A 16,196-nucleotide genomic window follows, 5' to 3' on the forward strand; every position below is an offset into this window, starting at 1 on the left:
ACCCTCGGTTCCACGGGCAGGCCTTTCGGGAGGGGTGGACCGAGGCAAAGGACCAAAGAGCCTGGAGGGAGTCACACAGGTTTGAGCTGTGCGGGGAGGGTCAGGGCCAAGGCTCAGCCCACAGGGTCCGAGCGCCTTTAAGTTTTACATTAAGTTTTTCATTTATGGAGAACCGCTCCCGGCTTGGCTGCAGGACCACATGGGGCCCCTAAGCAACGCTTCTTCAGTCCCCAGCATCATCTCCATCCGAGTCCCCCGGCCACCGGCACTGCACCTCTCCTAACCCCCTGGCCTTAAGTGATTCTTCCTCTTGCAGGTTTTTAAACTTTACACGCAGAGATGGAACAATGGGCAGCTTTTACCTTGTTCCAGGGCCTCGGAGCTACATGGATATTAACTCGTCCCTCATAGCCACCCTAGGAGGAGGCGTGCCCATTTTACAGGTTAGAAAACAGAGGCAGAGAGGTGAGGCAAGGAGAGGAGATGGGATCCAAGCCCAGGCGGGTGTGTGTGCTCAGCTCCCGGGCCGTCCAGCATCAGAGGGGAAAGAAAGAGGGGCACTCACCTGGGCAGGGGCACTCTGGGCGGGGTGCTTGTCACAGGACACTCTCGGGCTCCGATGAGGTAGGACAAGGTTATGATGATGTTATTTCCACTTTCACAGGACGAAACTGAGCCTTCAGCTTAGATCCACAGCTTGAGAATGGTGAGGCTGGATGCGAAGGCAGGTCTCTGAGTTTATCCTCGCTGCGCTGCTCGGAGGAGCAGGCCTGGGGACCAGCCGCTGTGTTGGGTGTCCTCCCTCCTCTGCCCTGGCCCCTGCCCTGGCCTCTGCCCACCCACCTGTGCCTCCTGGGCCCAGCCAGGCTTCTGCCCCGGAGGAGACAAGGGCTGCACCAAGCACAGCCCAGAAGCCCTGGTCCCTTCTCTAGGGGCCCCATTGGGAGCTCCCTCTGCTCTGGGACCATATTGCCCTTCATGGCTCAGCCCAAATGCCACCTTCTCTGCTCCCCCAGCCTCCAAACTCCCCAGGGCTTCATCAGCCTCCTGCCCTGGTGGCCAGACCCCAGCTTCCCTGCAGTCAGGCTCACCCATCACCCCCCCGCCCAGGTGCGAGTACCTGTGGGATGAAACACAGCTGATCCCTCGTTAGGGTCAAGAAGCAAATGCCTGCTCACTGGCTCCCAGCTGCTCACTGGCTCCCACCTGCTCACTGGCTCCCACCTGCTCACTGGCTCCCACCTGCTCACTAACCCCCCCCCCCCAATGTCTGGCTTGTCAACTGCTTCAAACCACACCTGGCCCACAGCAGGGGCTCAAAAAGCAAATGCTGAATTGAATCAATATATCAGGTGGGTGTTGGGGGAGGCAAGAGGGACCCCCAAGCATTGCAATGGGAGTGAAACTGTACAAGCTCAAAGTGGGAGGGGGTGGGGTGGCCAGGACTCTCAAATGACGGGGGATGCTCTTCTCTGACCAGCGATTCCTTTCCCGGGACCTCCCCTCAGACGTAGTCACTCGTGTATGAGCAGATGCACATATGAGCACTGTCACCTCAGTACCGGCGAAACAGCAAAAGGCCGGAGACAACACACACGTGCATTGAAAGGGGGCGGGTAACATGCACGCTATGGGAAACGACCTGCCTGTTCGGACAATAGATATTCCATCATGTTCTCAAGTGGAATATATATTAAATTTAAAGGCAGCGTGCAGGACAGAGTGCGGGGTATGTCACCCTGGGGTAGAAAGGGGGGGTATGAGTGTGCCGGTGTGTGGCTGCTAGAGTATATAGGCCATCTCTGGGAGGCATCATAAGAAACCGGCACACGTTTGCCTCTGGGAAGGGAACTGGGAGGAGGGGTGGGCAGGAAACTTGCACTGTGTAGACTTCTGTGCCTTCTGAATTTTGAACAGCGAAAATGCTTTACCTGTACTAAAAATACACATTAAATGGAACATGAGAGTCACCGTGGGATTCCTTCTGGCACCTTTTACTTGGCGATCACAGAAAGACATGTATGTCCATCCCCATTTCCTATCCGACCCTACCCCTGCCTACAGGGCCTTCCTCCCTGGCCAACCCCTGCTCATCTCCAGGGCCCACCTCAGTCGGCACTTCCTCCAGGAAGCCCTCCCTGATCTCCTCCCTTGCTGATCAGGTGCCACTCTGTGCCCCTGCACCCTGTGTTTTCCCTGCCACACTGTGCTCATGCCACTCTTGGTTTATCTGCCTCTCCAGGAGCCTGAAGGATGGCAACCAGTGTGGCCCAGCCCCCAGCTTCTTACCTGCCCTGGCAGGTGCTCAGGAAAAGACCTACTGAGCAGACGCTGGCCACATGCAGACCGCCTCCATAAGGGCAGGACAGGAAACAGGCAACAGGGAGGGAAACACACTTAGGCCCCCGGCCAGGCCAACTCTCCCATCTGATTTGCCTAAAAGCCCAGCCGGGGCCATCCTGCCGTAGTGGGGGAGGGGAGCACTTACCTTGCTGGGTTCAGGGTTCCTGCTCTGAAGAGCCTGGCCAGGCACCCCTGTTGTTGATCGCTGACAGCCGGTTTGACAGATCATTTTCCGCCGCTGTGGCCAGGCTGGCCCATCTGGCTGGTCCCCGGAGGCCTCGGGTCACCGCCGGGGTGCTCCTGGTGTGTGGGCTGGCCCGAGCCAGCTGCTGCGTGCCCATTCCTGCCTGGCCCTGCTCGGTCATCTGAGCGGGCTGGGAGCACCTGACCAGGCTGGGCCCTGGCTGCAGCAGGCCCGTCCGTGGCCTCTTCCGAGGGCCGGGGTCCACGGCCCAGGAAGGGAAACCCTGAGCCTGCCATCTGCCATCGCATTCACAGCACAAAGCAACGCCAGTGCGGGGCGGCCCCAAGTGCCAGCCCCAGGCGGCAATTCACAGCTTGGTCGGTGAGTGGTTTCTGCCTTTGGAACATGATTGATTGCGGTCCTCGGTGACTGCAAAGCTGCCTTGGCTTCCTCTAACGGGCTTCCCCTGCTGCTGAGCCCCCAGGCGCGGGGTGCGGGGGGCCAGAGGGAGCTCTCAGGTGACAAGACGCCCGGCACCTGCCTGACGCATGGGCTGCTGGCTCAGCAGCGCAGCTCAGCTGGCCGCTCGCCCCGACTTCACCGGGTCACATCCTACTCATTGTACTCCTGCTGCTCAAAGCTAATGGCATTGTCCCCAAAGAAAGGGGCGGAACCGAAGGAGATCACGGACCAGCATTGCTGACCAGCCCTGCTGGGCGCTGCACGGCTGGGAGCTGCAGGGGAGGCTGTGGTGGCTAGGACGGCTGAGGGGGTGACACCCGTGGTTTCCCACCTGGGGACTCCTTGGGCGGCAGTGAGGGAGCTGCGGGGCCTTGAGGACAGAGACGGCATCTTCTCCATTCCCAGCACATACGCGAGGCCCGGACCTCACACTGTAGCCACCACTAAATGTCTCCTGAACAAATGGATGGGTGGGCCTGGGACACGGGATGGGCCTGAGGCCCATGGACGCGACCACATGGACGCGGGCTCCGTGAGACGGTAGCAGCCGGGCACACTGCCGCTCACCGCGTCACGTCGCCTGTCGTGCGAACCCATGGCCCGTTGCCCTCACTGTGCTGCGGTCGGATCCGCGAGATGTTAACATCGGGGAGGCTGGCAAGGGTCTGTGGGAACTTCCTGCACTTTTCATCTCAACACACGAAGTTAAAATACAGCCCTGGCAGGGGTGGCTCAGTGGTTGGAGTGTTGGCCCCCCCACCCCAAAGGGCCTCGGGTTTGATTCCTGGTCAAGGGCACACACCTGGGTTGCAGGTTCAGTCCCCAGCCCGGTTGGGTACATGCAGGAGGCAGCCAATCCGTGTCTCTCACATCGCTGTTTCTCTCTCTTTTTTTCCCCTCTCTCTCTCTCCTTCTCCCCTTCATTTAAAATCCACATGCTTTGCCTACTGCCCGGGGAGCCCTCAGTTTCTTGCCCGGGGAGCCCTCAGTTTCTTGCCCGGGTACCTCCTTGGCCCCACGTGGCCGCCGCAGCCAGGAGGGAACAGAACGGGCAGGTAACTGATCTTCCCGCGAGCCCTCCACCAGCCGCTCCCGAGGAGAGAGACGATGTCTCTGCTTGGGGAGCCCAGAGAAGGGGTCTGGGCAGCTGTGGCCCAAGCTCCCTGATGCTCTTTCTGGGTGGCCCGCCCTCAGGATGGAGGCGTCCTTCCACCCCTGGGTCCTGGGGGAAGGGAGGGGTGCTGGGGGGGATGAGGCAGTGACCCCTTGCCGCTGGCTAAGCTGGGGCTGCCTTGCACGCTCCTCCAGCGGCACCCCCAGAGTTTAGTCTCATGCCTCAGAGCCTTTGAACACGCTGTTCCCTCTGACGGTAACACCCTTCCCCACCTCGCCCGGGTGTTGAACGCCTCGGGCCCAGGGGCTCCGCTCAGCCCGCCATTCCTTCCTGAAGCCGGGTACAGCTGGCCTTTCCCTTCGTCACGCAGCTCATGGCACAAGCTCGACTGACTGCCCGGCGATCTGTTTACTTACATGTGTCCCCCGTCGCCCTGTGAGCTCCCTGGGGCGGGCCCAGCGCTGCTCATCTCTCTCACCCTCACCACACCACACTGCCTGGCCGAGACTAGACGTCAACAAATGCCGAGTGAATGGACCGATTAGAAAGTTCCGATGCGTTTTTATTGTTTCAAAATTTAAAATATATAATTACTTAAATCAAGCATTTCATCTGGTAGACAAAAATCTTTTAAAATCTGGGGAGGGGGTCCCAGGGGCAGGAAGGTAACAAAACGGTTCTCTATGGCTGACAACGGTGGGAGCCGTCAGGCCAGTCCCAGGCCTCCCTGCCCAGTGCTGCTGACATCTGGGTGGGGTGATCCTTTGCTCTGGGGGCACCCTGTGCATTTGGGACACTTAGCAGCATCCTTGGCCTCTACCTATCAGATGCCAGTAGTAGCCTCCCAGCTGTGACAACACAAATGTCTCCAGATATTGCCAAGTTTGGCTCCTGGGGGGGGGACCATGTCAGGTGCAGAATGAGGGCCCCTGGACCAGCGACTCGGTAGGTTTTGGCCCAGGAAGTACCCCCTTTACTGCCCTGACACTTGCCGAAGCCAAACTCCTCCGAATTTTCAAGGCACGGTCCCGTATTTCTCTCAGGCTCTGGCCACCACCACGGACCCCCGAGCCGAAGGCAGAACCACTTGCCACTGAATGAGGCCTTCGATTGCAGCCAATTCCTTACAGCGCTCTCCGAAGGCTCCGCTTCAAATATTTATCGAGTCTACGGAACGGCCCTGGAGAGGGAGCTCACAGCTCCAGCGGTGACTGACTGGCGCGGGAGTCGCGAACGCTCCGTCCGAGCTCTCGGTGGAAAGCCAGGATCCTCGCGGGGCTCAGGAGTCCGGGGGGTGGCGGGGGGCTGTCTGCCGGGAGGGCAGGGCAGGGTGTTCCCCCTCTTCCTTCCAGGCGCTCTGCGGGGAGTCCGGACGCAGCCCCGCAGGGTCCAGGATCAGGGGCGGGCCCCGAGGGCAGGGGGAGCTGGAGGCGAGAGCATAAGGAAAGGGTGTCGCCTTCTCCGTGTCCGTAAAAGCCCCTCTGATGCCACACTTTACCCAAGAACAGATGGCAGCGGCAACTAACATTTACCGAGCACGTTCTGTGCCTGACACCAAATACCCCCCACGCACTAGCTCCGGTCCTTCTGCTCCACTCAGCGGGGCCGCAGTCACACCGCCTGCGGGTGAGCCGGCGGAGGCCGGGGCCGGGGCAGCTCTCACCCCGGGCAGCCAGCGGGTGCCTGACAGGACACCCCCTGGGTGTCCCCACAGAGCAGGTGCCTCTGCAAGTGCTCTTATTCCCAGTGACAAGAAATAGTGACCTTTCCCATTAAGAGGGAATCGATGTCTACCGGGTGCCAACCTCACGCCCGGCACTGCCCGGGGTCCTCGCCAACGCGCCGTTTCACTCGCTTTCATTAGGTCCTCCCACCAGGCTGGTATCGGGCCCACGTTACGGATGAGAAAACAGTTACGTGTCAAAGACTCTAAACAGCTTACCTAGGCCGTGCAGCTCAGAGCCGGCTGGCTCCAGGGCAAGCCCCAGGCCATCTGACCCAAAGCCCCGGTCTGTCTAGATCTCCACCAGCAGCTATTACACGCATCTGAGACCTTCACGCCCAGCAGCTCCCACTTATCCAGCACCTTCCCTGCTGATGACAGGGAGGCCCACTGAGCTCATGTGGACGCAAAGGGGCCACACGCTAACCTGAGGAGCCCGGGGGAGGCCTGCGTGGCGACCTGGCGAACTCAGAGACCTCAAGTAACCACAAAGGATGGTTGGAGGTTAAAGCTTTTTAACTAAAAGCAGTTTATGGTGGGTAGTCATGTCCTAGGCAGGTATCTCCCCTGACAAAAGTCAATCTTTACCTTGCCTGAGCCTGTTTATTGCCTTTTTGCATCTATGATAACATATCTTTGGAATATCAAAGTCATTTTCCTTTTCCCAGACCCCTCAAAGCACAGGCCCCGCTCTGCAGGGACCACACATCCCCTCGTTGTTACTGAGTTAATTGTTGACTGTTAACTGTCCCGCACCCACCTGAGTAAAAGAAGCGTTTCCATCACTTTACTTTTTCTCCAATCCCTGAGGTGTCCCTGCCCTGCCCTCTCCCACCTCCCCGATCTGTCACCACTGGACTTCATGTGACCCTCTCCCGTCTCCTTTTGTTATAATGCATAAAACAAGGTGCAAAACTGCCATTCTCCGCAGCAGCATCTCAGTACATTGTGGTTTTGCTTCCTGACAACTGTCGACAGTTTTGGCTCAAATAAACTCACAAAAATTCTTCACAGCTTTGAACGTTTCTTACATTGACACTCAGTAATGAGTCCCATACCTTTGCTCAGTCCTCTGAAAAGGTGACTACCAGCGCTGCAGGCAGAATGGAGCAAACTTCCCCGGGGTCCCAGGAGGCAGGGACCGGTGAGCGGTGAGCGTGGCTCCTGCTCAGGGCCTGCTCAGGGCCCCTCCCTCGGCTGCGGACGCTGGCTGAGGAAGGCGGCGAGGGGAAGGAGGGGACTGACGACACGGAGCCCTTCCCTGTGCCCCTCACCGGGACCACTCCCTACCCACAGGTGCTCCCAGCCCAGCGAGGGAGGCAGGCAAGCAAACATACAGCTATGCTTCCGAGGTGAAGCTGGCAGGGAGGCCCACACGGACGCCAGCGGAGCTCCCAGGAGGGAGCCACTGACCGCACAGGGAGGAGCGGGAAGGCCTCCTGGAGGAGGTGGTGTCTAAGCTGGGTTTGGGGGCAGGATCCTGTTACATGTTAAAAACTGAAGCCATTCCATATGGGATAATATATACATAGAATGTCACACCAACTTAAGGAGTCTGAACTTCATCTTGCAATAATAATACTAGTTTAAACCACACGAAACCACTGATTTTATAGGGAGAGGATGGTATAATATCAGCAACTGCATATGGTTCAACCCATGATGGTGAACATTTGCTGAGCTCTTATGACGTGCCAGGCATCGTTCTAAGCAATGTATGCATATGCATTCATTTAACGTTTGACCTAGAGAGGTAAGTGATATTATTGTCCCATTACCCAGATGAAGACACAGAGGCCCAGAGAGGTTAAGTGACTTGCCCAAGGCCACACAGCTAGTAAAGAGGCAGAGCCAGGTTTTGAACCCAGGCTGCATAGCTCCTGAGCCTGCACTATGCACACGGGGATGAACGAACAGTCTTTGGTGGGAGAGTGACATGGTCAGGCTTATGTTATACAGGGATAAACATTTATTCAATCGCCAAAGGATTATCAGCCTTTTCAGGATATTTTGTATAGTTTTAGGCTCCCCCCACCTTCCTTTCCTTTTCTCTAAGCTCAACCATAAAATAATATAATTGTGACATGTTACAAATTTAGTTATTGCCCTTCAAAAATGATCTTGTTTTGCTTATAGGTCACGAATCCCCTGGTGTAGTTATTTAACAAATTGGTTTTCACCGTAGGAAGCTCTTGCCCAGAGCCAGCCCAGATATCCAGCTTGCAACCTGGCTCTCCCGGGGGCAGGAGCTCTGCTCCTCTGTGTCCGTGACAGCGGAGCGGAGCCAAGACCGCGGGGAAACGCAGCGCTGGCCACGGGGGCGAGGGGCCTGCATGACCTAGAGAAACAGCCCAGCAGCCCCCTCTCCCTCCAGTGAGTCCTCCAGCAAGGCCTTTTCCCAGCTTCCTGTGGACCAGGCACTGTGTAACGCATGGGAACAAAAATGTCCAAGTGGACACCTGTCATCTAACCACAAAGAAGCTGAAGAGTCCTGTGGGGTGGAAATCAAGTTCAACAAAGGAAGAGTTTTCATCCGTGGTGTCCTCTGTCTACGGGGTCCACTGAAAAAAGTGGGCGAGAAACTTGCTCTCTGGGTCCATCCATGCATTTAATTTGTGCTCCAACTATTTCCTCAAAAGGTTTGCCATGGCTTTCTGGCCAGTGTCACCCGGAGCAGGCGTTTGAGAGTGTTTCCCACACTGAACCCCAGATTGGAGCACCCAGGGAGGCAGGAGGGACCTCGCCTACCTCCCATCGCCCCCACCAATGACGGCCCAGCACGACCCGGCCGCGCAATGACCACAGCGCCACCGCAGAAGCCGGCTGCCCAGGGTGCACCCCAGCCCGGGTCAGCTGTCCGCCTCCCCTGTGCCTCACCTTTTCTCACAGGGAGAGCGGGGCTAATGATGAGATCCGCTGGTGGGCGCGTGCGAGTCCTGGGTGGGCTAATGCACTGTGCACTCGAGCCCGGCGCCCAGAAGCTTTCAACCAGCGGGGGCGGGGATGTTTCTCATTCTGTCCGTATTGGCACCGTCATTAGGTCTCTGAGCCTCCTCTCTACACCCTCGTGCTGCGTGAGGCAGCCACGTTGGATTGCTCGCGGGGACCCCAATATTTCACAGGCCCTCGCCCCTCTGTCTCTGCAGGTGCCATGCCTTTGCCTAGAATGCTCTACCTGACTGAGGTAACATAGGCCAACGGTCAAATGCCAGAGGGAATTTTCCTAGAAAAAGAGCAAAGCTGGAAAGAAGGTCTTATTACTGGGTAACAAGCCTGGAGACAAGTGATTTAAAATGAAAGTCACCGGTCAGAAGACTAATGACAGTAGCTGTCATTTACTGAGCACCTCCCTCGTGTCAGGCGACACCTCTCATGCTCCAGGCCGGCTCTGCTCACCTGCTCCCACCCTCACATCGGCAGCGGTCAGTATTGTCCCCGTTTTCCAGGTGAGGAGAGTTAGGCACATGAAGGAACCTGCCCAGCAACCCTCTGAATTACAGCTGGAATTTAAACTCAGCCTGTCAGGCTCCAAATGTCAGAATTAGTCGCATAAGTTTTCTCTGAATACGGAGTGCTGCTCTGGCTCTGACCGGGTGGGACATTTTGGACCAAACCTCCAGTAAGTGCAACTAGGAAAGCCGAATAAAACATCGACGGAAACCATCTGAGAGCTCCGGAGACTGTGAGGATTTGTGGGACAGTCACTGAAAACAGGAGAGAAGCCAAGAATAGCTGGCACAGCCCTGGAAGCCGCGTGTCCCCCGCAGGTGACGGCGGAGTCTGTCCGTGACCGTGGCAGCTGAGGGGTGAAAGCCAAGGAGAGCTCCAGAGGCCAGGGGAAAGGACACTGATAAACACCACAGGCTTTGGCCAGGCCCCTGGAAGGCTATTCCCAGGAATAAGGGGGGTGGGAATGAAGTGGCCCCTCAAGCGCTGCAACAGGGGCGTGAGGGATGGGCCGCACCTGGCCCCGCCGCCTGTCAGGAGCTGCGGGAAGTCCTCTCTGCATGCAGACAATATCGAGCTAAGCCCCCAATTATGTTTCTGTACAAGTTTTCACACACGATGTCCAGCACTCACTGTAAAATAACCAGACACAGAACACATGATGTGATCGAAAACACAAATTAAAAAATAGGTCAGAGAGAGAAAGACTGGGGGGGAACCAGGCTTTGTGGTGCTGGTCGTCTTCTCATTCTTGGCCTGGTGATGCCTTCCCGGGTGTGTGTGTAGCACCCCGAGACGGTGCATGGAGCTGTACGCTTACGAGTGGTACCCTTTTTTGTACGTGTTTTATACACTCAATTAAAACATTTATTTAAGAAATCAAGTGACAAGTGTCCTCTCACCTCCAGAGCATCCAGCCGAGCTGTCTGTGTTGGCCACTCAGCCTCCGTGACAGGCCAGGACTCAGAATGCCAGGGTCTTGGGAGGACGCTGTCCATTTCGGGATTTAGGGGACATTTCTGAGCTAGAAGAGAATATTCTCGGTCAAGCCTCAACCCAGAAGTCTAGAAAATCAACAAGGCTCTGAGCGCCTCGTCCACACGCTCTGATGGTTCTGTCACGATGGTCTCAGATATCCTAAAAAGATGCCTTCCTGCCTCGCCTTCCCCTGCCCGGCTGCAGGCTCCTTCCGCGCAGGGGCCACCAAGCCAGCTCTTGTAAGCCCGACTCCACCTGCCTGGGCACGGGGCAGCCTCCCAGAAATGCTGAAAGAACCGTAACTCAGCCAACCTAGTACTTCTCCTTCTTTTAAAGGTGAGGAAGCTGAGCCCAGGGTAGGGAGGAAACTTACAAAAAAGAGCGGCAGAAGCGGGACCAGCTAGAATTCCTGTCCCTCCGAGTGTGAAAACAGAACGGCTAAAGACTGAGGACAAATCTCTTCTTGTATCAGGCTCTGGACACTCCTGGGAAAGGCCATATTATCTTCCTTTTGAAGATCAGAGTCTGGGGCTCAGAGAGGTTAACTAACTCATCCAAGATCACACAGCAGGTAAGAAGAGCATCTAGTAACAAGAACTGCTACATGAGCAGATCTCAAGAGCAGCACCATCCATGCTTCCTCTATGTTCTTATTGAGCCCCTAATAGGAACATAACCCTAAACAAATGCTCAGAAGCCCCACCCTCACGCCTATAGTACGCGGCACTTCCACAAGGACGTTCTCTCTGGCCAGGCAGCATCTTAATTTCCTTTTTAATAATAAAAACAGCAGAACAAAAGAAATCACCCATGTTGCCCTCTTTCTGAGGAACCACTGTTCGCGGTTAGATGCTCTCCTAACCTGTCAGTCACACGCAGACGTGCAAGGCATGCGTCTGTATCACTGACGTCACTGCAGCCATCGGTGCCTTTCCTGACTTCTTAAAATTTAGTAGAACGCCGTAATTTCCACGCTGTGACGTGGCGCCCATCAGCGTCACTCCAGTGACTAACACTTCATTGAGTGTGTGAGCTAATGAACGATTCTGGCGTCTCTTTCCCCCAGTTTTTAGCTTTACAAATGCCCTGGCAGGAATGCCTGTCCACTGAGCTTTTCTACACGTAGAATTGTTTACTTAGGAGGAGTTTCAAAGAGTGTGTCAAAAAAATAAGTAAATGGAGCCTCTTTAAAACAGAGCTGGAGCTGCCGTCCCAGAGGAACTGTCTTGCGCGTCTCAAACCTTCGAAATGTTCAAACAGCGCAAAACAGCCTTTGCCCTGGGCCTTGGGCAACACCTGTATCCCAAGGACCTGTTTGGAGGACAGCAAGAAGCGGTGGTTACAGCCACTAGTCTGATTACCCCCCGAATTGAAAAAACGTTCCCCTTCCCGCCCGGCCGGGCGTGGCTCAGCGGCTGAGCGTCGACCTAGGATCCAGGCGATCGGGGTTCGATTCCCGGTCAGGGCACAGGCCCGGGTTGCGGGCTCGATCAGTGACCCTCTCATCATTGATGTTTCTGTCGCTCTCTCTCTCCCTCTCCTTTCCTCTCTCTGAGATCAATAAAGATATATTAAAAAAAAAAGAAAAAAAACCGTTCCCCTTCCCTTTCTCATGAACACCCGTCGCCTGCATCTCTGATCAGAGCACCAGCCGGGCTTCTGCCCGAACACGGCATCCTGAACAGCTGCTCTTATTGATCTCACTGGTGGCCTCTCACTGGGAAAGGCCTTTCATCTTTAGGCGAACAGGTGAACCTGCGGGGCTGAGGAGTTTGCCCGTTTTTGCAGGAGCAGCATTTTCCTAATCCGTTCCCCTTAGGCTGTGAAGTGGGGAGGCGGAGCAAGCAGGGCAGGGCGTGGGGGAAGCGGCGCGGGTTCCTCACGGCTGCAGGTGACAGTGGGCGTCTTCCGGCCCGGCCCCCCTGCCAGGGTGCCTGCTGGCCTGGGCGGAGTCTGAGCACTTGGGCGGTTCCTAACTGAACGTCGCACTGACCTCTTACAGCCGCTGTCTTCTCGGGCTCGGTGTCCGCGCGGTGGCTTGTCTGGAAGAAAAGACGTCTCAGCGGTTATTCTGCAGGACCTGGGAGAGAGCCTTACCTGGTGACTACGACTGAGCAAAACAGGGACCTCGGCCCTCCCTGCAGCAAGGGCGCTGTGGTCAGAGCTAGCCTCCCCGTGCCCGTGAAAACGCAGGCAGGGCCCCCTCCCACCTCTGCCCGCCACCCACCCATGCGTCTGTCCTGGTCCCTCAGTGCCACACACTGAATGTCTGTGTCCCCAAATGCATATGCTGAAATCCTAACACCCCCCGCCCCCCCCCCACAGTGTGATGCTGCCAGAGGCGGGGCCTTTGGGGTGATCAGGTCATAAGGATGAGCCCTCATGATGGGCTGGTGTCCCTAGAAGAAGAGACACAAGCGCCCGGCTGGCGTGGCTCGGTGGTTGAGCGTTAACCCCGGCACCACGAGGCCACCAGTTTGATTCCCAGTCAGAGCACAAGCCCCAGCTGCAGGCTCGGTTCCCGGCAGGGGGCGAGCAGGAGGCAGCCCATCAGTGACTCTCACCATGGATGTTTCTCTCTCTCTCTGAAATCAGTAAGAGATATTTTTTAAAAAAAGAAGAGACAGGAGAGAGCTTGCTTCTCTCTCCACCGTGTGAGCACAGAGCGAGAAGACGCGTCTGCACCAGGAGGGGCTCCTGCAGAACCGGCCCTGCTGGCACCCTGACCTCCCACTTCCAGTCTCGACTGTGGCAAGGGAGGTTGAGGGGAGGCCCGCCTGTGGCATTCCGTTAGAGCAGCCGAGCCGACAAAGACACTGAGATGCAGCCCCGAGGAAAGGGCCCGGGTGCAGGCCCGAGTGTTTCTATCCCCCACCTCGCAGGGCGAGGCAAGGAAGTCACGGGAGGCAGTTGCTGCCCCACGTGTCTCCCTGTGGGCATGAGTGCCCCCTCCTGAAAGTCCTGACCCCCCGTCGGCCACCCCGTTGTGGCCTCGACCAGCCCCTCGACCGCCCCGAGCCTCAGTCTCCTTGATAAAGTGGCTGCTGCGAGGAGGAAGCGAGTTGATCTGTGGGAAGTGCCAGCTCGGGGAGGGCTCCGTGAGACTCGGCCACCGTCACCGCTCCCAGGGAAGAAGCCAATGGCAGCCCGTCCCTTTGGGTCCCCACCCCAGCCCCCACCCACCCTCCCTCAGTGGGTTCTGTGAGCCCCTGCCCCTGGGGACTGAGCCGCTCGAGACACGGTGTTACCCGGGGACGGCCCTCTCGGGGATGCTTCTGGAAGGCCTCGCCGGCAGGTACGCCATCCTCACTGCCCGATCTGGTGCTCCGGGGACCCACCCCTCCCCGGTCTGCACATCCCATGCCAAGCCCATTGGGGTCTCCCCAGCTGGCCGGTCAGCTCCCAGGGCTCCCATCAGAGCCCCGAAGGATGGACAGGAGGCTGGAGGGCAAACAGGAATCTTGCCAGGGGAGGCAGCACGTGCCAAGGTCCCGAGGCACACGGGAAAGAGCCTCCTGTGAAACCAGCGGCAGTGCTCGTTGACACTGCCCTCAAGCCGCTGTTTGCGCGTCCGTCTCTGCGTCATGCTCTGAGCACTTTAAGTAAGGACGGCAGGGCCCCTCCCCACGCCAGCCCCAGCACAGGTGCGGCAGGAGGGGTTCAGGGCGAGTTCCCGGGGGACAGTGCAGGTCAGGCAGCTGGACACGGATCATGTGCCCACAGCCCCCTCGGGAAGCGGGACAGGGCTGTCTACGGGAACCTACCTCGGGGACCCCCGGAGCCAGGAAGGCGGCCGCGTACTCGGCCAGGGCCACGTCGTTCACCATGCTGTGCACCGCCTCGGAGAGCAGGTGGTCGGCCGCCCCGTGCCTGCACAGCTCCCGCAGCAGGCGCGTGAGCAGGTGGTTCCTGTCCCGGCACTTCTGCACCAGGGAAGCCAACTTGGCCTGTGGGAGCGAAGGCACAGCAGGTGGGCCCATGGAGGCAGGGCTCCCGGGGGCTGGGCATCGGCTCCCTGCTCCGCAGCCCAGCGCTGCCTCCCTCCCTCCACCCCGAAGCCAGAGCCAGCAAAGAATCTTGCTGCACCCCACTGCGCCCCCCGGGGCTTCCCACTGCCATCTGCTTGCCCTCAGGTGGGTCAAGGGCGTGGGCTTGGGCTCTGCCACTGACCAGTGATGAGACCGAGCTCCTCTCTACGCCTCACCTTGCGCATCTGTACAATGGGCATCGTTCAGGGCACTGAGGGGACAGTGCCAGCAAAGCCCCCCGGCCACGCAGGCCCTCGGAAGGCACCAGCCATCACTGCCACCAGGCACCAATGACTCCTAGACCCGTCCCTGCACCCCTTCAGCCCCATCACGATGGCCCCCCTCTCACTCCTCCTGTTCCAGCCATACTGGCCTATCTCCCAGCCCAACCCCCTGAACTTCCTCACCCCTTTGTGGCTCCTACATACACGTCCCAAGCCCAGAGAAGCCTGGTCAGACCTGTCCAGAGACAGCCTGGAGTCACCTGCCCGAGTGTCACCTCCCTGATGCTCAGGGCCGATGTCCCTCTGTGCCCTGGCTTCCAGCTTCCTTCTATCCCTGCAGGGAATTTTATATTTGTGGGTCTGTCTCCCACACAATCCGGGAGCTCCTCAAGGTCAAGGCTGGGTCCCTGGCACCGGCACCGTGTCATCACTGGGCACCATGTGGTCCCCGGGACAGATCTGTTACATGAATGATGTGAGTGAGTGATCCTGCCACCACGAAATGTCTGCCCATGGCTGGCGGGGGTGACGGACCTGTTATTTCGAGGGTGGCCCTCCCAGTGTCCGCCCACTCCATCAGAGGAGGGGTGTTCACTGCCCTCCCAGAGGGCCGAGGTTGTTTGCACATCCGTTTCCAGGCAGTGGTGCCTGGGTACCTGGTAATAATAGGTGGACAGGGCAGGGGGATGGTCTGACTTGGAGGTGGGGGTCCCCAGCACCTCTGGGTGGGGCTCACACCATCCAAAACATCAGGGCCTCACCATCCAGCCACATTAGTTGAGCATCCACCATGTGCAACTTCCCTTAAGAAAGTGACTATTGTTGATGGTGACAGTGACTCTACTGGGCTGTTCGTATCCTGCCTCGCAGAGAAACAGGGTGGGTGAGGGCAAGTCCAGCCTTTGGCATCAGACGGAACTGGGGTCAAATCTTGGCTCTGCTATTGAGCAGCTGTGTGACCATGGACACATCACTGCATCTCTCTGAGCCTCAGTTTTCCCATCTGTAAAGTGGGGCTCATGTGTTGTTGTGGGACATGGCAGGCGTTCCACGGGTGGTGGCTGTCATCATTCCGATCCTCGCAAATCTCCATCCCAGGTGAGTGATCACAATCCCATTTGCCGGTGAGAAAACTGAGGCCGTGGGAGGTGGAACGGCACCCTTAAGGAGAAGCTGGAGTTGGAACCCAGGTCGCTGTGGCTCCTCCCGTGGGTGACGTGGTACCGAGGTTCCATTTTTATCTCACTTATGTGTGAAGGTTCATGGTCCTCGTTTGAGTGGCACACAGCACGTGCTGAATAACAGAGGAGGAGCGTGGAAGCCTCACGCTTTCGAGAGATTTACAGTTTTCTGTGCAACTTTTCCATGGATGACATCGAGGGGCGTCAGACCAGCTATGGGAGCGGCCCTGCGGGGAGACCCTCCAGCGGGAATGACCGTCCAGAGGGAATGTCTGTCATTTCATTCCACAGATGCAAACCCGAGGCTCAGGCGGATGTGGGATGCTGGACGGCAACCCCCCAAGGGACTGCGAGGCTCAGGAGACCGAGGCCCGGGGGGGTGGGACTCGGTCGGTCAGTGGGGTCCAGGGGCTTAGCCCAGGCCGCTGACCCTCTCTCCCCCCCCACCCAGGGCACCGAAAGCAGGGCAGGCCTTCCAGGTCCGCACCCCAAAGCCGGTGCTGGGTTTGAAA

General features: G+C 57.8%; 1 protein-coding gene across 1 annotated transcript in view; it reads right to left on the reverse strand.

Annotated features, from left to right (window-relative positions):
• Nucleotides 1–5,296: 5,296 nt before the first annotated feature.
• C1H4orf50 (chromosome 1 C4orf50 homolog) overlaps nt 5,297–16,196 on the reverse strand; it is a 39,948-nt gene continuing 29,048 nt past the window's right edge. Inside the window, exons 9-12 of the mRNA XM_087829012.1 lie at nt 14,016–14,198; nt 12,245–12,293; nt 10,176–10,297; nt 5,297–5,527 (exon numbers count right to left, since the gene is read on the reverse strand). Of these exons, the coding sequence (XP_087685138.1) occupies nt 5,297–5,527; nt 10,176–10,297; nt 12,245–12,293; nt 14,016–14,198 (585 nt within the window). The remainder of the gene's footprint in view (nt 5,528–10,175; nt 10,298–12,244; nt 12,294–14,015; nt 14,199–16,196) is intronic.

This window comes from Miniopterus natalensis, chromosome 1 (assembly GCF_054644295.1).
Source record: "Miniopterus natalensis isolate mMinNat1 chromosome 1, mMinNat1.hap1, whole genome shotgun sequence".
Lineage (NCBI taxonomy): Eukaryota > Metazoa > Chordata > Mammalia > Chiroptera > Miniopteridae > Miniopterus > Miniopterus natalensis.